General features: G+C 35.6%; 1 protein-coding gene across 1 annotated transcript in view; it reads right to left on the bottom strand.

Annotated features, from left to right (window-relative positions):
- The window catches only part of LOC139086876 (dipeptidase 1), a 68,031-nt gene that overhangs the window by 11,081 nt on the left and 34,694 nt on the right, over positions 1-22,256 (bottom strand). The window contains exons 3-11 of the mRNA XM_070635494.1: positions 18,237-18,393; positions 12,082-12,370; positions 8,499-8,563; positions 8,218-8,394; positions 7,246-7,330; positions 812-856; positions 693-704; positions 557-575; positions 66-207 (exon numbers count right to left, since the gene is read on the bottom strand). Of these exons, the coding sequence (XP_070491595.1) occupies positions 66-207; positions 557-575; positions 693-704; positions 812-856; positions 7,246-7,330; positions 8,218-8,394; positions 8,499-8,563; positions 12,082-12,370; positions 18,237-18,393 (991 nt within the window). The remainder of the gene's footprint in view (positions 1-65; positions 208-556; positions 576-692; positions 705-811; positions 857-7,245; positions 7,331-8,217; positions 8,395-8,498; positions 8,564-12,081; positions 12,371-18,236; positions 18,394-22,256) is intronic.

Genomic DNA, 22,256 nt, shown 5'->3' with positions numbered 1-22,256 from the left:
TACGAAAAAGTTATAAAGTCATTAATTATTTAAATTTATGTCAATGCATAAATTCTTAATCTTACTTGTTCGACTTGTCGAAACACTCGTATGAGATTCTTTCCAGCTAATTTTGCTATATCCTCCTCCGTCCATCGATCAGCGTCGGCTAGCAATTCTGCAAATAGATATGGATATCGAGACACGTCTTCAAGTCCCTTTGGTACTCTATAGAATGAAAAATTAATGGAAAAATTTAAATTTTATATTCGATTTTCATTAGATATTAATGGAAAGATTTTTCATGTCGTAAATCTTGTGACTGTATCGTGTAATTAAGATTTAAGGAATATTTTATGACTTTATATGTGTGTGCTTTTTGGTATAGTGTGGTGTCATGGGGGTGCATGGCAGTGGTGGATGACCTGTGTGCCACGGCACACCTTGATAGTAAGTCTTAACCGTAACCGCAAATAACACAGCTTATAGCCCTGCTCATGGCATTTTCAAGAATCTTTGTGCCGCGTCACAAAGGTTGCCCACCTCTGACTTACATAAAGTATTTTTAGATACTCACAAATTTACTCCATCGTAGCCTATTAATGGAACAAGTAAATTGGAATATTTTAGTGAATTTTGATGTATTTCATTTCATAAATATTAAAGCTTCTACGGATGTATTTTTAGAAGCCCACAACAACAAAGTTACATACCTGCTCCAATTCCTGTAATGTATCCAATTAGTAAGCAGGAAAAATTAAATATAAAGTTAGTTCCACTTAGAAAAATTAAAGAAAATATTTTAATTAAAGTACCATAAGTCATGACTTACCTACGTGATCTATCCCAGCAACATCCCTTATGTGATTTATGTGAGCTGTAAAGTGAAGATGCACACAAAAAAAAAGTGCAGGAAGTCCATTAGTAAAAAGAAAATTGTAAATAATTTACAGTTCATGAGAATATAAAGAATAAAAGAACATCTGCAGTGAAATTTTCTCCCATTTTCGGCTATTCATTGAATTATTCTTCTTTTTTTGTATTTTTTTTATTTCATTTGAGTAGCGGTTGTGGTGGTCGTTGATGTTGTTTTCTTCTCCGCACGATAAAAATCTTAATTTATTCAAGTGGCCCCCACTCAACATATTACTTATATATAGAAGTATTCTATGCGAATTTTTTTAGGTTAGTTTTATAATTTTTTATGCGATTTTAGAATTTGTCTGCTTTGAGTTGATGCACAGGCTTTAAAGGGAATGGAATTTAAAATGGTCATGTAGTTTTTCTAGTTCTATAGACATTAAAATGTAACATGGTGACACTAATCGTACTCAAAGCTAGAAAAAGGTGGAGGAATAACTTAAATTGACACCCCTCATCCCTCTATACCTTTCAGCACCCCTATCTTGCTCGACTGATCTTCACTCTACCTTTTCCACCTCTCAGCACCTCTCAGCACCCATCCAACCCCCCTTCTTGTCTAACTGATCTCCATTCCACCCAATCAAATTCTCAGCACTCATCCAACTTCTATTCTTGCCCAACTGATCTACATTCCACTCTTCCTCAACGCTTAGCTTCCATCTAATCCCCCTTCATGATCGACTGATCTTCGCTCCACCCTTCCCCAACGCTCAGCTTTCATCTAACCCCCTTTCTTGCTTGACTGATCTTCACTGTATTCATCGCACTTCTCAGCAATCATTCAACCCCTTCATGCGATATTGATCTTCACTACCTTATAAAAATTAATATACTTCTTTGATCGTTCACTTTTTAAGCTCGTAGAAGACCAAAGAACTACTCTTTTGTAAGGAAAATGATGATAGAGATAGTGTTGCACTTGGAATTGGAAATTGGCTAGTAGAAGTCAGCGTTAGAAGCCAGTTTTAGATGACATTTATGGGAGGTCATTGATCGCAATTAATCTGTGCGACCAGCAAAGTAAGTAAGTATGGTCATTTATTGCCTAATGTGGAAAATCGACGTTTTGATCCATCAAACCCTTCATTTCTCAAGTTCTCTCTCCTCCCTTCCTTTTTAACTCCCTCTGCCTTTCCCTCCTCTCCCTGTCCTCTCCCTGTCCTCTTCCTGTCCTCTTCCTGTCCTCTCCATGTCCTCCCCCTGTCATTTCCATTTTTCGCCTTCTCCTCTCCATCTCCTCTCTCTCTCGTAATTCAAAGCCAACTTTTATATTCATCATCCGCCCCCTTAAGACCTTTTTTGTAACAAGTGAACAACCCCATTTTTTACTACTTAGTATTTTAACTACCATAACAGCCATAAAGACACCATCACATCTCCATAACTATCTCTTACACAAAAAAAAACTTTATAGTCCTCTGTCCATTTAAACTTTCATCCAAAACATTCTCACGTCATACTTAACGGGTAATCACCCCAAAAGCAATAAATATTCTGTGAAAAAAAAAATCCCTGCCGTTCTCTTAATGCTCTCTCTTTTTTTGTGCTCTCTTTTTCCCTAGTTAAGCTCATGAAATATAGTCAAATAATGTGGTCATAAAATTTAAATAATGAACACTTCGAGTGTAAGAGAAATTGAGTGTGTATGGCTGTATATTGTATAGCTAGCTGGCAATTAAAGCAAAAAAAAGACTTGAAAGTATTTAATGGGCAAATTCTCATAATCGATTCAGAGTGTGTATGTACGCTGACTGCGATGGTAAGATGAAGATGTTCATGCATATTTGGGTTATTAGGCACTTAGTACTGCGGTTGTGTAAGAAAAAAAAGGGATGCAATTTATATTTGTTATGAAATTAATATTCTTTTTTTATGGGTATTTGGATGATGGCTTAAGTTGTTATGGAGGTTCTTAATTATATCAATTGTTTGGTGTCTTGGAAGGAAGAAAGAGATTTTCTATGAAAATTGGTTGGAAAGAAAATCTGAAAATGATCACAAAGATGTCAAAACATAAGGTCATTATACTCAATCAAAAGAACTAGGAGTGGATATTGTGAAAATATGGTACGAAAGACAGTCTTCCTTGATAACTGAATATGAAGATAGAATTGATGAAAACGGTGACCAGGAGCTTCAAAAGCCAGTAGGGGCAGAACAGTGATGAATGAATGACAGCTAAACGTGCAGACAGTGATTTTGTACAAACTAGATGACAGGGCCAGCAACAGAGTCAGGAGGAAAGCCTTTTGTTGTAAGCTCCACATTGGATAATGGTCGCATGAAGTAAGCATTGATGACTTCTGCAGGCCCACACAGGAATATGGTCGCAGTATGTAAGCATTGATGGCTTAGGTAGGCGTACATAGAAATACCGTCGCATTAAGTAAGTATTGATGGCATCGGTAGCCGCACATAGGAATATGGCTGCAGTAAGTAAGTGTAGATGGCTTCGGTAGGCCCACACAGGAATATGGTCACATTAAGTAAGCATTGATGGCTTCTGTTGGCTCTTGATAGCGAAATAGAGACTGAGATTCCGCGAATTTTGAGAATTTGTCAAAAATTGAGTCAGAATCAATCAGATTCTTCAATTTTCTATAGTTTTTCTGGTCTAACCACCAAGACTGAGTAGTCAACACTCCATATCCTCCTCTTAAGATACAACCTAACCTAAAAAATTGACAATAGTATGCTGATTTCCACCATAATATCTCTTTCCATCCCCCACAACATTGACAATTCTTACAATCTTTCCAATTATTGTCCATATCACCATAGCATGAAAGCTATTATCGAAACACACATTCCGTACACAATGGTGAATAGCACATAGCTCCTCGACAACTGACAATTCAACAAAAAGCGTGTGCATGTCTACCTCCTACGTGTATAATTAATATTATAAGCAAGTTGTATAAAATTTTCTCATTTAAATGGACACCAAGAACTTGAGCCATTTCCTTTCGTGATTATCAACACTTTATATCTCCCTCTTACTCTTGTTGTTCCTTATTATATTAGTTTATTCACATATGACTATCTTTTTCATTAATTTTCTCATTATGTCACATAGATTGTCTCAACAATGTTTTTGGCTTTGTTTTGTTTTATTAATTAATGTAAATTGTTGTGTGGCATCCTCTGGGATATTATTGGATATATTGTGTTGATTAGACAAATGAAATGAAGATGTTGGGGGGATGTGGGGTAGGAGGAATATTTATAATTTGTAGCTGAAACATCTTATTATGATTAGTTGATTCTATTATGAAGATCTTATTGTGGATATGATGTTTGATGAAGATTTGAGATAATAATTGAACTGTATTGGGTAATTTGGGGGTATGTCCTTATGATTTCTATCTAAAATTGTATCTTTTGGACAAGTCACTCATCTTCAACCACACTCTTCTTGCCCTACAACTGACAATTCTATTGAATTATTTCATATTCTACTTTAATTCTGCTTTAATCTACAAATTCTCTCAATTTTAACTTAATTCATCAATGACTTTGGATCAAAATTCTAATTTTCTCTCGGACCTTCCACCTGGCAAGTTTAAATGTTGATTTTTCATCAAATAGCTTTCGATTCAACACAAAGGAAGTCTAATTATGTTCTATAGCTCGGAGCAAATGCATAATCATTGAATTGTATTAATTATCACTCTAATTAGATCCAAAAATTAGCAAAGGATTAAAAACAACAACAAAACTTGACAAAAAATAACATAAAGTTCTTATTATTTCACAAAATATCAAATTTCATGAAATTCTATAAAGTCCCAAAAAGTCATTTGATCGTTGCTAACGCCCTTTACCTTAACATTTTCTAATTAACTTCAAAACAAGTTGTTTCCTTTTGTTTTTCAGCTTTCATGAACAATTAATTATAATACATAAGTCGATAGCTTTTGTCAATTTTACTTCTAAGAATTCCTCTTTGAGTTCAAACTTTTGCTACATAAAATTTCAGTTCTTTTATAATTGAAACAAATGATTGTGACATGCTTGATTGGAAATTGAGAGAGGTTCAATAGCTCTTAGACAAATTGACTTGGCTTTTGTGGATGTAACAATGAAAAATGTCTTTGATATCCGATTATATTCAAAGTTCAACACGCGCTATAGAAAATTGTCTAAGGATTAAAACAAAAGTATAAGACTTCATGTACAGATTAGTTATAAATGGATAGATGCTGTATCATCGACCCTTTACGAAAACCTTTCGTGGAATTTTTCATTACAATAATTACGCAATTGATTAGTTTTTGAACAATTAAAGATTGTTTAATTGGAATTTGTGGAAAGTTTTGGAGATGATGTGATTTGGGATTGGAAATGGTTGATTTTTTGGTATTTTTTGGGTGATTTCGGGTGGACACGGTCTTGATTAAGAGTCAATGTCAAAGAATTCGTCAATTTAATTGGTTTTATTTAGGGAAATTGAGAGAGTTGTTGGCTTTATTGATGGAATTTGCTAAGATTTCCATCAAAAACTCAAGTTCGATTCTTGAATTCAAGACGGCCAGCAAGGGAGCTGAACTATGCTCAGTTGCAGGCCATAATGATGACAATTGTTCAAATATCGTCAATAACTCAAGTTCAATTCCCAAATTCAAAACGTCAAGCACACATTTTGAACCAAATTTCATCAAAATTCCCCAAAAATAGTGCAAAAAACTAATAAAAAATATTCATAACCCCCACCAAAATTCTATTATTTATTACCCTCATCATAAAAATTTCTCCCCATATCCTTTGTGTGTCGTAATAAAACTAGCAAAGCTATCAAGCAATTTCCACTTCCCTTCCAAACCATTAATGAACATAGGTAATTACGATAAAAACTAGCACATTTCACAATAAATGAAACAATAAACATTTTTACCGACACTTACAAAAAGCAAACACAAGTGGATAAAAAACTTTTATTTTATATCACTTTCTAGTTCTTTCTGTATTTTTTGGTTGCGACAATTACAATGCAGAGCTTGAGAAAACTATTTTCCATTATATTGGTTTATATGTGTGTGTTAAGGGTTGAATGCTTGGGGAAATGGTTGAAAATGAGTGGTAATTTACAATTAAGGGGGTCTTCGCACTTAATATGCACATATGTTTATTATGGCCTAGCTAAAATCATTAAAGCTCTTTCAGAAATGTTCAAAAAGCTCTTTAAGAAATGTTCAAAAAGCTCTTTAGGAAATGTTCAAAAAGTTCTCTAAGGAATGTTCAAAAAGCTCTTTAAGAAATGTTCTAAAAGCTCATTTAGAAATGTTCAAAAAGCTCTTTAAAAAAATGTTCAAAAAGCTCTTTTAGAAATGTTCAAAAAGCTCTTTTAGAAATGTTCAAAAAGCTCTTTGAGAAATGTTCAAAAAGCTCTCTAAGAAATGTTCAAAAAGCTCTTTAAGAAATGTTCAAAAAGCTCTCTAATAAATGTTCAAAAAGCTTCCCAAATTCCCATCCCTTGAAGTTCTCCCCTTTCTATTCTTCCCTATTTCCTCCAGCACTTCCTCACAACTGATAACATTTAAAAACATTTATGAAACAAACAGGAAGAAGGAAAAAAATAATTTAATTTTCTTAGTGGTTTGAAGGCAATAGATATAATGGCTTTAACACGTGTGCATAATAGTTTCTTGGGTATGTACAACATCTACACACAATTATGTGTTAGTTTCAATTAAGCACAACATCCAGTAAAATTGAAAAAGAGGAAACAATGCAATAAAATGTTGGAAGTATTATAGCTGGCTAAGTTGGAAGTTGTGATTAGTCAATTAGAAAAGTTTCATGTGTGCATTTTCATTAGTGATGTTACGGAATCTGACATATTGGCTGTGGATGGTGTCTGCAGAAAGTTTATCTATTGTGATATTCATCGTGCTCATCAGGATGACAGAGATGAGGTTGCTATGTATGCTGATCAAAAATTATTTTCGACTTGCCAGCCACCACAACAGCATTTCCTCATACCCAAAGAAGAACAGCAACAACAACAAAGAAGGAAAAAGTTGAATGACATTTTTGAAATAAAGTTTGTCATTTTCCTTTCAGCATCCATTTAAAGTCGGGCGGCCATCTGCTGTATTTTTGCCGGGACGCTGCTGTACTGCTCTGTCCCGACAAAACCCCCAAAATGTCCCGATTTCTTCCAAAAGTGTCCGGATATTTTACAAAAATCCTCTGGCCACCCTAACTTAAAGGAATCATAAATGACAAATTCAGGTCATCATTAAAGAAACTTTATAATTGACTCTTTTCAGTTCCTTCCTTATTTCCTTATTTTTTATTCTCTCAATTGAATGTAAATTTAACAAATGGAATGAAACTTACCAACAACATCTTTAAGTGTAGCCTTCTCACCGCAACTAATGAAGTGTGGATAGAATGCAACCATAACAAGACCTTGATTTACAGCCTTGATGAGTTTTAAGTTTGTTGATTTAATGGATTGAATTTAGGATGTGGACGAAAGGAGAAGAAAAAAAGTTAAATTGTTGAGAAAATTTTTAATGGATAAGATGTGATACAGCAAGTATTATTAAGGTGGTCGGAGTTGGAACTTATTTTGAGTGGCACTGTGTGACAAACTTCATGTTCTGCTGTAAAATTGAACCGGAATCAGTCATCGTGGTGTTTTTAGAGCACATAAATACTTTACAGTCAACATGGTGATGTAGGAGCAAACTAGTGGCTATGTCAGTGATGGGCAACTCTTCAGGCATTGGCGACACACCTGAAATTTATCAAGACACACCAGTATGTCACGATATACGGGATGGACCCAACTAATGGACCCTATTGTGCTAATATAGATTAAGTTTTGAGTCTTCTGTTGCTTGATTAGATCGTCTTTGGTCAAAGAATTGAAGTTGACAGCCATTCTGGGTGCGTCCTTAGGTGAACTGATCTAACTTCATAAACAGTCCCGAACAGACAAGAAGCATGCGTATGCTCACACTTGCGTATGTTCACAAAATTTAGTATGCTCAATTATTTTGACCGAGTTTACTCAAGAGTCATTGTCTGCTAGGGACTAACTATACGTACTAACTTCTTACTTTCTTGGCTCGGACGTACGTGGGTCCGTTGCCACTCGGAGAGTAAGTCTAAAGCCGGCTCCATCCTTGTTGAGGTAGCTTGAAGACACAGCTGGCAAATTTAACGGCAAAATGAAATTAGGCAGCTAGCCACTCGGGCAAGTTTACCCAAAATAGTCTCAAATTTCATGAATCTTTCAAGATTCCTAAATTATCCAACCCTGACCACCCTAATAAGTTACGACCAAACCAAAAAAGTCCTTACAATTCGTTTCAGCACATGATCTGGCACATTTCTCGATGAATTACAAATAGCGTGCGCTGAAGAATGTGAAAAGATAATTGGAGCTTTCGATGTTGCAAGAGCATCAAGCATCGTTGGTACAGATACATGAGACAAATCGACAATCATCCCAAGTCGATTCATTTCGGCAACGACGAGCTGTAATTAGAAATAAATTGAAGTTCATCCCAATATTTTTTTTTTCTACTCGAAATACATGTGGAATTAAATTGTCACATTCGATGTGCACTAGTTCTTCTTACCGTTCCAAAATGTGAAAGTCCTCCAATATGCGGCACTTGTCCTGGCTCATCGACTTTACAGCAATCTGTAATTGGAAAAAAAAAGATGAAGAACATGAGAATTGGGGTCATGGGATTGTGTGACATGAATGGTTTGTTGATTGGAAGTAAGAAGTTAATGAAGTTTTCAGGGTTGAAAGGGTATTTTGAAGTTGTGGATGAAGGCAATGACTGTTGAAAATTGATTTTTTGAGAATATGATTCAAAATTGATGGAATTTTGAGATGTTAATTTAATAAGTATGTTAAATGGTCGTATGGATGTCTTGTGATGCGAAGTTTGTAGTTATATTGACAAAGCTACAATATGACGCAGTGGGGAAGGTGGGGAAGCATAAGGAATGGTGGGGAATGATGGGGAATGATGGGATATGGTCGAAAATGAAGGGCAAGGTAGAACACGGGAGGAAAAATATGGATAAAGGCAAGGAAAAGTTGGAGAAGTGCACCATTTCCCCTGGACCCCAAGATGCCTTGCTATACAACTATCATGACATCATCTCAACCAATCAACGATCTTTCCAGTTCAAGCTTTCCTCCAAACCTTTTACAGCACCAGATCTCCATCCTTTAACCCTTTCCTCAAAAATTCATCTTAACTCATCCCGTCCTTATCTTTAACAACCTTAACATCCACATTTTTTACATAATTGTAAGTCAAAATTCAACCTGAAACTCAATGCCATTTAGTGTTCGCTCGTGTGCAAATTCTTTTTAAAGGAAGAGTAATTTACATTGTTTAATTGAATGGGTATAAAAAAGTAATTTCTCTTTCGCCCCCCTCAATAATTTAACTCGAGTATATTTGCTGTACGATAATATTTATTTTGAACTGAATGAAATTGCCGGTATCCTTATGGGGGATTTTGTTAGAAAAAATTTTGGGTTTTGGGCTGTATAGCATTGATAGTTGAGGGTTGTCCTGGGAATCATAAGTTGCAGTATTCCTGCTTGGTTATCTTGCTAATTTGAAACTTTTGATTCAGAGCTTGAACTTGAGATATACCAATCTAGATACCTCATTTCAGCACCCTAAAAGCAGTGCTGTTCAAATTGTGTGTCACTAAATTTATTTTGCAATGCCAACAATCGTATGCCATGTCTAATTTTGATCAAGGCTTATCACTAAGATGTGCCGTAATGCCAAAAGTTAACTACATGTTCATTGGCTAGAATCCTCAAGGGAAACGGCAACAATGAGGTCCCAAAAGCTACTTGACACAAAGCAGTGATGATAGAATGTCAAACTAGGTGACAGATCCACAGCAACAGAGTCAGATGGAAATTCTTCTATTGTGACCTAAGTTCCACATTAGAAACAAGTCTGCAGTAAGTTCCGCAGCACACAGTTCATACAACACTGCCTTAATGTAAAACTATTGACGAATTTCAAGAACTTCCTGAAAATTCTGACAAAATTTCATCACAAGCTCATCCACAAAAAAAAAATCATTTTCTCATTTTCCCCATGACTCGCCCGCCCGCTTAAGTTTGTCTTTCATTTCCATTCTTCTTCCCTTAAAAAAAAATCATTCTTTATTTGCATAAATTTTCATCATGAAACTTTCATCGAGATCAACATTCGCACACCGGAGAGAGTCAACTTGAAAAATTAAAAGTTGTTATTATTATGTATATTGTTTCATGAGGCACTGAGAAGTGGTGGGAATTCCTACCAAAAAAATGTGTAAGAAGGCAGGAAAGAAAAACGGATTGAATGACTAAGTAAATATTTTTAGAAAATTTACGGAAGTTTAAATTGAGAATTTTTTTCAGTGTGCCTTAAATTGAGGATGAAAATGAGTTTGTGGAAGTGATGGGCAAGCTGTGTGCTGCGACAGATCAGTGGAAATGTCATAAACCATGAGTATGCCGAATGCAGTTTCGGTCAAGACTTAGCACTAAGCTTTCTTTGTACAGGTTGGATTCAAAGATAGCAAGTTGTAAGCCCAATATCCGTAGCTTGTTTGTGGGGCTGCCACCTTTCAAGCGAGGGTTTGGGTAGGATTTTAATCTACACTTTTGAGTACGTATCCCGGCACAGCTTCGGTCGCCAGCTGTGTATTTGGTGGTAATACCACGTGAAGGTACACTTGACATTTGGTCAGCTTCGAAGTCAGACTTCGGTTTCCTCAATCCCCCAGCACTAAGGTGTGCCGAGAAAACCAAAAGGTTGCCCACCCCTGGAATGTAGAATTCTGAGAAAAATAAAACAATTTTATACCTGAAGGGTATGTTGGTGTGGATTACACAATCGAAAAACTTTTTGTCAATGGAATTGACATTAGAATTGGTTGTAAAATTGAAGATATTTTGAGATAAATTCCAACCAAAAATTTTCCAAACCAACAGTCAACCCCAATTATCGACTTAAAAAGTCATTGAAAAAAACTTTCATTTGAACAAATTTCAAAGCTCCTTTAATCCTCATCAGCTAAGTAACTCCAAAAATTCATATTCTATTTTTTCATTCCAATGCCCTGACTTGCTCGTAAACTTTCTGTTTGCTCACTCACAGTAGAAAAAAAGCTACAAAACTCGAGATAAGGTAAGCAAAAGTTGAAGAATGAACGCAAAACTTTTCCAAAACTACTTTTTTTTCATGCTCAAAAATTAAAGTTACTGTTAAAGCTTCTTTCGCTTTGGGGTTTTGTGTTTGTGTATTTTGACGGTTGGTATAGCCATTATCATTTATGTGGCAACTATTTGTGATATTATAACTATTAGAGCACGATATGATGAGAAGTTTGAGAGTACAATAACTTATTTTTCGTGTGTATTTTGTGGGTCATTCATTTGTTATGTCCGATTGATAGTGGGATGGTTGAAGGTTCGATCTATGAAGCTATGAGACGGTACTTGGATGTTCAAGAGTTGAGGTAAGCGGTCTTCTTTGTGCCACAGTTCACCCTGGTGGTAAGCTAGTGTGGTAAGCTATTTAGTGGGATGGTTTAAGGTTGGCCCATGAAGCTACGAGACACTGCTTGGATGTTCTAGAGCAGTGATGGTCAACCTTCTATTCCACGGCACACCCTGGTGGTAAGCTACCACTGTTACCATTAATAGGATTCGGTTTTTGGCAGTTACTAACGTACCACGGCACACAGGTTGCTCATCAGTGTTCTAGCACAATGGCTTGGTTGTTTTCTGGTGCAGTTGAGCAGCTTCTACGACAATTGAGGCTCTTGGGACCGAAATTTATCTCAAATCTGACCGAATATCGGTCGGTTCCATGAACAATGCCTCACTTCGCTGTTTTGGTTCGACATAACTGTCTTAGCGTCTTTAAATCTATTTTTGATGACTTTAAGCTTGCTTTAAGCTCTAAAAACAGGCTCCTGATTAAGATAGTTCTGTATTACTCTAATTTCAACACTTTTCCTTCGCCACGACATCCATAATACAAATTTATGATTGACATCACACTTAATCAACCCTTTTAAAGTTCCATTTCAACAAAACTTCATGTCCAAGTTCATTAACGTCCAAGTCAGACACAATAAAAAATTAGAAATTATTATATCCATAAAAAAAATGTTACTTACCAGCCCATGGTGTATTACATGTGTGCGTTAGCGTCAAATATCGTGCACCGAGCGCATAAAACATTCTTAAAACAGATAATGATGTTCCTATACTATGTCCACCTTCAATACCTATTAGACTAGCTAATCGTCCTTTTCTATGACTCTCTTCAATGGCATCAGCTGTTGTTACGAGTGACATATGTTGTGGATATAGAAGAACTAATCGTCGAATTAAATCTATTTGTTCTAATGTTAGCTGTACAGCATCGAGATGTTGTGATGAACATGGTGCATAGGCAGACCAAAACTGTAATGGAAGTGGAAAAAAATGGAATTTAATAGAATACGATGAGATTTTATGAAATGACAATAATGTTATTGAATTTCCCGACCGACTTATTCTCTTTTTCCACCCTCGAGTACTGGAAGGAAATCGAAGCACTTTGATCTTAATGGATTTTCCTTTCTGTGTATAGATAGATGAGAGACAATAGTAAAATAAAAATTGTTTCCATTTTCTATGTGTTCTCACTTTTTATTGGACTTTATACCGCAGTTTGGGTAGATCGATTTGATGGTGGGTATGGGTGAAATGTTGGATATTAAGTGTTTGGTCGGACTGGCTGGATTTTTTGATTGCCAACCTGCCTTCTCTGTCTATTAAAGTCTCTTTATGCTCTTTACCGGTAACCAGACCGTTTTTGTCGGACTAGCTGGATAAATTGATCGATATTCTGCCATTCTTGTCTATAAGATTATCTTTATACTCTTTACCGGTAACCAGACTGTTAAACTGGTCATTGCAAACGAAGGGCGTATTCAAAAGAAAGAAGGCCGACGGAGGATTAGCATCAGTTCTTCCCTTTTTGGTCAAAGTTCTCATTAAAGCCACATTAATCCTTAAAACAGAAAACTGAGGCTCAATATTTAATTGCTAATAGACTGGGCCGTATTTAGAAGGATCGAGGTTTAGGGGTGATCAAACCCTGTTCTAATTTGCTGATGTAAATGCCAAGATCTCCTTAAAATTCAATATTGCGCTCCTAACATCCAAAACTTCACATCTAAATCCCAAACTCATTTTTCATTGCAGGAAATTTATTTTATAAAATGACTTTTTCCGCTTTATTCTGACTAAGAGTTGCTAAACAGACATCTGGTACAGGCAAAAACCATACAAATTCTTAATAATTTGTATGGTTTTTCTTACAAATCCATACAAATTATCGAGAAACTGAACGGTTTTTACCAGTCACAGATGTCTGTTTCAGAGTTGCAAAACAAGTACCTGTGACAGGCAAAAACCGTATAAATTTGTACGGTTTTGGCCTGTCACAGGCACTTGTTTTGCACAGACTGTTTTGTAAGTCTTGCCTGTTTTGCAACTCTTGCCTGTTTTGCAATTCTGATTCTGAGTCTCCTTTCATACACTTTTTTGTTCCATTTTCCATCGACAGTTGGACATACATGCATAAATATCTGAATAGAATACAAGACTAACATAGTCACACTCACATTCATGTAGAAGACACCAGAGTAAGGTATTCAAAATGAATATTTTATTTTATGGCATAAAATGAGCCATAATGACAAAATTTTACGATCATGGAGAAAAAGGCAAGTCTGTTAGTCGATAAAATGAAATCTGCTGATTTTTTTTTTGTTCCTTACATTTCTAGTCTTAAACTATTTGAATTTCTTTATTGACTTTCCATATTTTCTTGCTATCGTCCTATTGGAAACTTGTTTTTTGGTAGTTTCTGAGCAGTTTTTTGTGAGAATTTTGATTGCTTCTTGTTGTCAAGGTGTGGGAATATATGTGAATTATTATGGCACTAAAGACCGATGATGAGAAAATTAATTAAACTAAAATTTTATGAAGTCATAAAAATGTTGATGACTTTCTGAGTTAATTTCTTCTTGTGGTTTTTGTGGATGGATTTCAAGGGATGATAAATAATTTTATAGTGGTGAAATGGCATCAGTGGGTTAAATGGTAGGGTGTTGGTCTTACGTGCCAAAGATACTGGGTTCAATCTCAGGGAATTTGTAATTTTCAAAGCTCTTTTTCCAATTTACAGTTCTAATTATGAAGCATCTTGTAAGCATCCGACTTTGTGGATGGTAAAAGAGCTCGTGGAAGACCACAAAACTATTGGAAAGAAGATGACGATAGAGACAGAATTGCATTTGGTATTGGTAAATTGCTGACGATAGCTAACAATAGAGTCAGCTTTAGAAGTCATCTGATCGGGAGGCCGTAGTTTTGTTTTCCCAAAATTGGGACCGGTGGGGGAATTTTCCGGAATTTTCCGGGATTTTCCGGGATTTTCCGGGACTCCCGGTCCTGGACCCGGTATCGAGAAAGCATAATCACAGTTGATCTGTATGGCCAGCTATTTAATTAAGTAACAAAGTAAGTTACGAACTACGGTTCATGTGTTCATGTGTTGAATGCAGTTTTGAGGTCTTTGGATACATAATGTGTCTCCAGTGCTAGGTTTACAAGGATATATTAGTATTTGTATTAGGGTCCATTGCAAGATACATCAGATCTTATGACGGACTCGTGTCTTTGCAATGTACAGAGCTTGCAAGTGTTTGAATCCCAATATAAACAGTTGGTCGAAAGGATGTGGTACACTAGATTGTTAATCGTAGTTCCTCCAGCTCATAAGGTCATTCAAGCATAATTTCAATTCCAACTTTTGACATTCCATCCCCTGAAAAAACTAATATTTTTCCAACATCTATCCATATCTATCCATAATATTTTCCCCACAGAGAGATGAGTTAGCCACTTTGCCTCAAAACAATCACAATAACAAAAGCAGAGACAATGTCTATAAATGTATCAAAACATCATCATCATCATATCTGTTTTATATTCAGACATAAAGTTTTTGAATAAAGTCAATAAAAAATGACTATAAAAACTATTTGTATTAACAATCGTTGTCGATGAGCTTCCTTAAAAGCTTTTTATTGGAATATTTTTTAATTGTGCCGAGTTTGTCTCACAAAAATTGATTTCCCAGAGGGGATTTTAAAAATGCCAATATTTATCAACATTGTCATTTGTTGTGCAATAGATAAAATAAAGCTTTTAATTACTTTTTCATTCAAATATCATCGGAACTGTCACAAAAGCTCATTTAGCTGTGATATCATCAATGAATGAACTTTATACAGTGAAAAATGAGTCATCATAAAAGTTTGATTGATTCATTATAGTGTTTTTAATTTGGATGCGCTTATTACTTTTTGGAACAAGTAAGGAAATCAATTTTGGGTGATGGTGTAGAAGGCGCATTTTTGGGATTTTGACTCTTAACTTGAATACTTGCAAGAATATGGATGAGTACAACAGAAATTGTGTGGTTTAGTTGACTGGTTCCTCATAAATATCCCAAAGCATCACTAAATTCAAAATTCTGACCCCAAATACAGCCTAACCTCAATATCTAGCCTCCCAATTCTAATTTCTCGCTATTTGACTTCCCCTCCCTCACTTTCTATCCTCATCATCAGCCTTCTGTCATAATATTCATATATGCTGAATACTGCAAAAAATTGTCTCTTATAAAAATAACTAAAATGAGATTGTATCGCTTTTTGATGTGTTTTCTATTGCCTTCCGGAAAGAACATACACGAAAAAAATGAAAAAAAGAATAAAATGATGGCAATTGTTTGATGCGACTCACAAAGTCAAATTATTTATGAAATACTTTATGATGAATATGAGGCAGACATTGTTGGGTTTGTGAGTGATGACCCTTTGGGTGATTTTTGGGGGGAATTTGTGTTAGGATTCCTCATAATTGGAAATGGAATAGAAGTTTTTGGGAAGCTTTTGACTCGATCAACTAAAATCTTAGTTTAAAACCGTAAGTGAGTAATCCTGAAGGCCTAGTATCTTAATTTGACCTCCAAAGTGCAACGTCTTAAAATAGTGAGTAATTATCAATCTCATACCCAGATTGCTGAAAATTAAGGTTCAAGGCTTTTCCAATATGCTGTTATATTGCACTGAGAGTTTCGAAGCTCATGCACTAATGCCAACAACGCTCCTAATCTCTCGAGACGGTTACACATCCCAACATACCCAACATAATCTAAATTAACCAGAGCCTAGTTCGACTCCGCCCACTTTTTGGCTTATATTGGAGAGAATCTGACCTTTAGGAGTCCCTCTGACAGGCATGCTGCAGCAAATTTCATCTTTTATTAATAAAATTGGACTTAAACATCTGTCGCGTTGCCATATGAGCACCTCATATACTCTAGCTATCATATTGTCATCTAGACGATGCTCTAGCGGCTATGTTGTGCATCTAAGGATTTAGAATTGATAACTAGATTCAATCAGAAACAACAAGACAATTCTCAGCAGAATCTATGCCAGTAAGAAGGTTTCAAACCCAAAAATTCATAAAACCTACAAAAATTTCCCTCAAGGAATCCCATTCCATCCACACATCATCAAATGTGAATTTCAACTATAACGAAAAATGAATAAATATATGTATGAATGGGAGACACGAGAGTAGAAATGCTGATCATTTATTGATGGCTATTATATGATGAATCTTCCATTTATTTCATACAATATTTATGCTGTTAATGCTATACAGGAACTGATGTGACATTCAATACAAAACAAAGAAAAAAAAAATCATTTCAAATATTGCGCATAGGAAGCAGAAGTGAATAATGGGAGAAGTGGGTACAAAAAAATTGATATATCATATATCACATTGGAGGTTCCACTACCCGATATGTATAAATATAAAACAGCTTATAACCCCTAATACACATCATATGGATAAAGGAAATGATCGAAAGTGGTCCATAAATATTGAGTAGACGAGAGAAGCACAACACATTGATAAGTGCCTCTCCGCGCTGCATGATATCGCTCAATAGCAGTTTTTTTATTATTATTATTATTGTACATATCTCTTTTATGGAAAGACATTCAATTTCAGACGAACAGAGGAAGTAAGAATGCGATTTTTACTGCTAGAATATTCCAATAACATAAGCAAGGGTGAGCCATTCTTCTTCTACTCATCAGCATCAACAACATCAGCAAAAAAAAAAAGAATAACATTCATTGTCGCTGTAGCGCGCAAAAAAGCACATTTCCTTCTTATTTTTATTGCATAATGATATCTGAATGTCTCATTTTTATATCCCATCTCGTGCTCTATTTATGGACGATGGGGGGAGATCACTGGGATGGGAACTTGAAGCTGATGGAGAGGCTTTTGAGTATAGTTTTAGGGTCTGAGGCTGTATTGACACCTCAGGAGTAATGAAGAGTGCTAAGTTCCACTTATATTTAGCTTCAAGCTACCTAAGCAGCTAAGCAGCTAAGTTGAGCTTAGCTGGAAATAGCTACTTAAGAACAATACCAAATAGCTTCTGCTCTGTTGTAGTAGACATAGTAGCTTCAAGCTACCTAAGATAGTAGCTTAGCTTGAATTGAGGGTCCAACTGAATCAATAGCTGCCTGTCCTGCGACAATGCTAAATGCTGCAATGTCTATTGATCAAAAGATCAACAGTCAGCATTCTGTCTACACCAGGGGCTATCTTACTTAATTACTGGAACCATGCTCCGACTTGGAGTTATCACAAAAGACCTTCCATCTGACATCCCTGGCTATCAATCGTCTATAATTAAGCTCAAAATACTACCCTTTAAGCCAGGGATGTAGAGAAAGAGCTTTTAATCTGTGGATAGAGACAGTATAGCACTTGACATTATCAAATGACACCCAGCGAGAGATCCAGCTGGATCTGTACGGCCAGCGAAGTAAATAAGAAGAGGAGTGACTTTTTGCGTCGACAGAACTTACGCAGAATTTCTGCAGAACTTCTGTCGACGCAAAAAGTCACAATCAATAAGAAGGAAGTAATTGACCCCAAAACCCCTCTCCAGCTACTCCCTAGCTTCAAACTCTCAAGACTACCCCAACATTTTGATAATTTCCACCCATAACTCACCACCCATTGCATGAACTACACAAAAGCTCCAACTCAACAATGTAGAGCACACTGGATTGGAGGAGATAGACCGGAAACATTAACGACATTCCATAGGCGATAAATTTTAATTTGTAATGAATGTTTTTTTGCTTCTTCATCCTCAAATCATAATACTTACTTGAGCTGATACCATGCCCTCTTTTAGTCGCCGCAAGTCTGTGTGTGACCATGGACTCGTCGACCATGGCGATATTAAGCGTAGATCCTCGCCAAAACGAAATTCTCGAAGTTGATTTTTTGAAAATTTTCTTATATTCCATGGCAAGTCGTTGTGACTGTAAAAGAGAGAAAAAATTGAAAATATCATTAGCAAGTGAGGCTGTGCATAAGTAGACAACAACACAGGAAGGCAATAAGTGAAAAAAAAGAAGACATTCAAATACAGCATCAACGGAGCGTAAGGGAAGTGAGAATGTTTAATAGAGGAAAAGCAAGAAGAAAAAGTCATAAAATGAGAATAATTTGTCTCGATGAAGGTACGAGGGATGAAAAAAAAGGAAGTGAAAAGAAATTTATTGGTTTATTTATTTTCTTTAGCACTTTACTTTTAACTTCCTAATACTGATGTTTTTAGCTTTTTTCCTAAAATGTTTTGTGTACATATTTCGGGAGGGTTAAGTACTTGAAAAGGAAGAATAAGTGAGGTATTTGTGGTAATTTTGTCAGGGTTTTTTGGTGGGAATGAGTTATTGGATTTATGATTAGGAATTGGTTTGGGCAAATTATATTAAGGAGTGACAATGCTGGGGGATCAGTAAAGCATCGATTGGTATCACCTTGGTATTACCAATACATTTAAATAAGCAACATAAGACGTAAGACGGAAATGAAGGAATGCCAGTTAAATGTCAAAACTGAAAATTTGAGAATGCTTTGTGATTTTGGTAGCAACTAAGGCTCCAAGTTGGAACATGGTTCCAAAAAGTAAGTAATACATTCAAATATGACATTGATGTTCTTGTATAGCTTGAATTACTGAATTCAATATCTCGAGTGGCATATTGCGACAAATTGTACTGTACGACGTCAAAGTGGACCAAAAACAGCATTACTATCCTGAGTGGACAAAAATACGTTAAAACTGGTCATTGACTTGCCATCAACTAGTTATAAAATATTGCATATTTGTACTCTCAGATACGGTGCAATATGAACACACTTATGTATTATCGTCAGCATAATGACGGATCGATCAAAGTCTTTAGCAATCGAAATTGGATGCTTGATATTTAAATTTCATTAACAGGTACAGAGTAGAATAGTCAGAATTGAAACCTTGAGGCCTTAGTTCTTAAAAACCGACTCCAAGGTAGGAAGCAAAAAAGAAATTATTTGTGTGAATTGCCAAAATTTAAAAGGTTTTCGGTATTTCTTTTATGAAAACCCCTGGAAAAACCCTAGAAAATCGAAGAATTTGACGGGTTAAGAAATTAGGGGCATTTGGTAAGGTCAGAGGATTTTCTCAAAATATCGGGACACTTTTGGAAAAAATCGGGACATTTCTTAGTTTGGCAGTTTTAGGGTTTATCCAAAATTCCAAAAATTGTATGGAATTCTCGATTCTTTAAAAATCGGGACATGTTAAGGCTTTGTCGGGACACAGCAGAAATTGAGAAAAGTACAGGAGCATCCCGGGCAAAACTACAACAGATTTCTGCCCATTTTAGTATTTGGTCAGAATCGCTGAACCTCAAGTTCTTCGTGTCATGTACCTTAGCAGACAAAGGACGTGCTCTCAAGAACTGAGTGATTGCAGAGCACAGAGTGATAGCTGATAGCAATGCTCACGAGCATCCTTATCTAGTATATTTAAGATATTTCTGCCTTTAAGGGGTAGGAACACATCACTACAAAATTCAGAATTCACAACATCCCCACCAGGGTGTGACATCCAAGTAAATACAATTGCCAGCAAAAAATAAATTTATGTAGTTTTAAGTCTCTTCATAGCTTAGTATTGTATAAATTCCCATAAAAGAAATATGAATTATGAGAATGGATGTGATTTTTATGTGATGTTATTGCATACTTTACCAGATTATGTATGGATCAATGAAAATACTAAGCATAAGCAATTTTTATGTTTAAATTTTGAAGTTATAGACGAAAAGAAAGTCATACTTGATTTATTGAAATTGCCTTATTTTGTTACTGCGACTTTTATGTGCTGCCATTAAGTTGAAACATAATGCTAATGAGCTTTATATACATTTTTTTGGTGAAATAAATAAGAATTCACGTGCAATTTGATACATCTACCCTAAAAGTAAATTGAATGGAACATTAAATGGATATCAGTAACGATTTAATTAGTTTGAATCAACTGTGGGTGGACTTAGAGTGATTATAATTCATTTTTAATATGATGGATGGATTTGTGGCTATTTTCAGAAATAAGTGATTTAATTGAGGAAGAAGCAGATCTAATTTAGGAAGGAATTTGTCATGTTTTATGATTAATATTATGAAATTTAAAGCAAATTAGTATATCCAAAGGGACTAAGTGCGTAAACCAGGTCAACGCTGCAAAACAGGCAACTTCGTCAGGTTAATGTCAAAAACCGTACAATGTCTTAATAATGTGTAGGGTTTTTCCAAGGTCTTACAAGTTATCAAGAAATTGTACGGTTTTTGTACGGGACAAGGGAAACCATTCTTGGGACGGTGGAGGTTGTGATTGGGACAGGAGAGGCTATGCTTGGTACGAGGGAAGTTATAATTGAGACGTGGAAGGAATGCTTGGGGCGTGAAAGGATGTGCTTGAGACAGATCAAGTGGTGCTTAAGATGGATCAAGTGATGCTTGAGACGGATCAGATGGTGTTTGAGATGGATCAGGTGGTGTTTGGGACGGAGGAGGCAGGGATATGGGTTGACCTCATTTTTGGAAAAAATATAAATTTGCTAGTGATTATCATGAAAACAATCCAACAACATCTCACAATTACTGCTCAGCAAAAAGACTAGGCACCTGAATTACACCAAACCATGACTTCCATTCATGCCTCCTTACTCTGCTTCATATTTCCACATTTCTTTTGAATCCTATTTCTTCTGTTTCTTATGAATTTAATTATTTGTAAATAACGTCCTTGTTCATAGTGTTGTTCTTGTCTTTACGCATTTTTATATCCTATGATGTTTTCACATTCCGACGCAATCAGTTTTATGAAAATTTAACATTTTTTTGTTCTTTTTCCCCGTTTTTGAATTTTGCTCGTATTGACATTACTCGAGCGACATAAAGTTATTATTATGACTTCCACATTACATTCTCACAATGCTTGGATTAACATTTTGATCTTAAATGGGAATTTTGCTTTTTTGTTATGATATTTTTTTGTTGTTATCGTTGTTGTTGTTGTTTTGAGGAAGTGATTTGAGAAGTTTGAGGAAGTTACTTAGCAGTTTTTTGTACTTAGGATTGAAATTTATGATATGGAGTTGATGTTTTGTTGGGTTTATACTGGAATAGTGGAATTGAAGCTTATTGGTGTTGACTTATTGAGTCAGCGATCGAAGTTCGAATCTTAGGATCTTTATTTATGTTCAGATGATGTTTTCAAGTTTGCTGACATTCTATTTGAGTTATGGGAAGTAATTGGAGCAACATTTGAAGCTGGTTTCATTGATTTGGGTATTCTAGGTCAAGGAGATAATCAGAAGAATTTGACAAATCAGAATTTAGAAGTCAGGCTTTGAACACTTGTCAATAAGTCCAAAAATTAAGTTTCCAGGTCATTTTCTGACCAGCATCAACGAAATTGTTGTATACACGACAGACAAACGGACAATACGATTTGTAGCAGTTTCCAAACTTCAACCAAGCAATTGCCTTAAATATTGTCTACATGGCTGTCATGTGGACAATATTTCAACAGTACATGACTTTAAATAGCTTCATTTCACATTCCTGAATGCAAAGCCATCAATTCTATACTCTAATTTCCTCAAATTTCTCAAAAACTCCATCCACAACCAAAAAAAATCAATAAATTCATCCTTATCCATCATTCACACAGCTTTTCCTTCATATCCTATTAAAGTTCATGCAAAAAAAAACTTTCTATTCTTAAACACATTCACATGCTGACGAGTCAAATTTTTATCCCCCATCAAATCTCACTCTAGCAAAAGCT

Source organism: Chironomus tepperi, unplaced genomic scaffold (genome assembly GCF_022539635.2).
Source record: "Chironomus tepperi strain 1889 unplaced genomic scaffold, CSIRO-AGI_Ctep_v1 contig_89, whole genome shotgun sequence".
In the NCBI taxonomy this organism is placed as follows: domain Eukaryota; kingdom Metazoa; phylum Arthropoda; class Insecta; order Diptera; family Chironomidae; genus Chironomus; species Chironomus tepperi.
The sequence above is the reverse complement of the archived record's forward strand: the minus strand, read 5'-3'. Positions and strand labels throughout refer to the sequence as shown.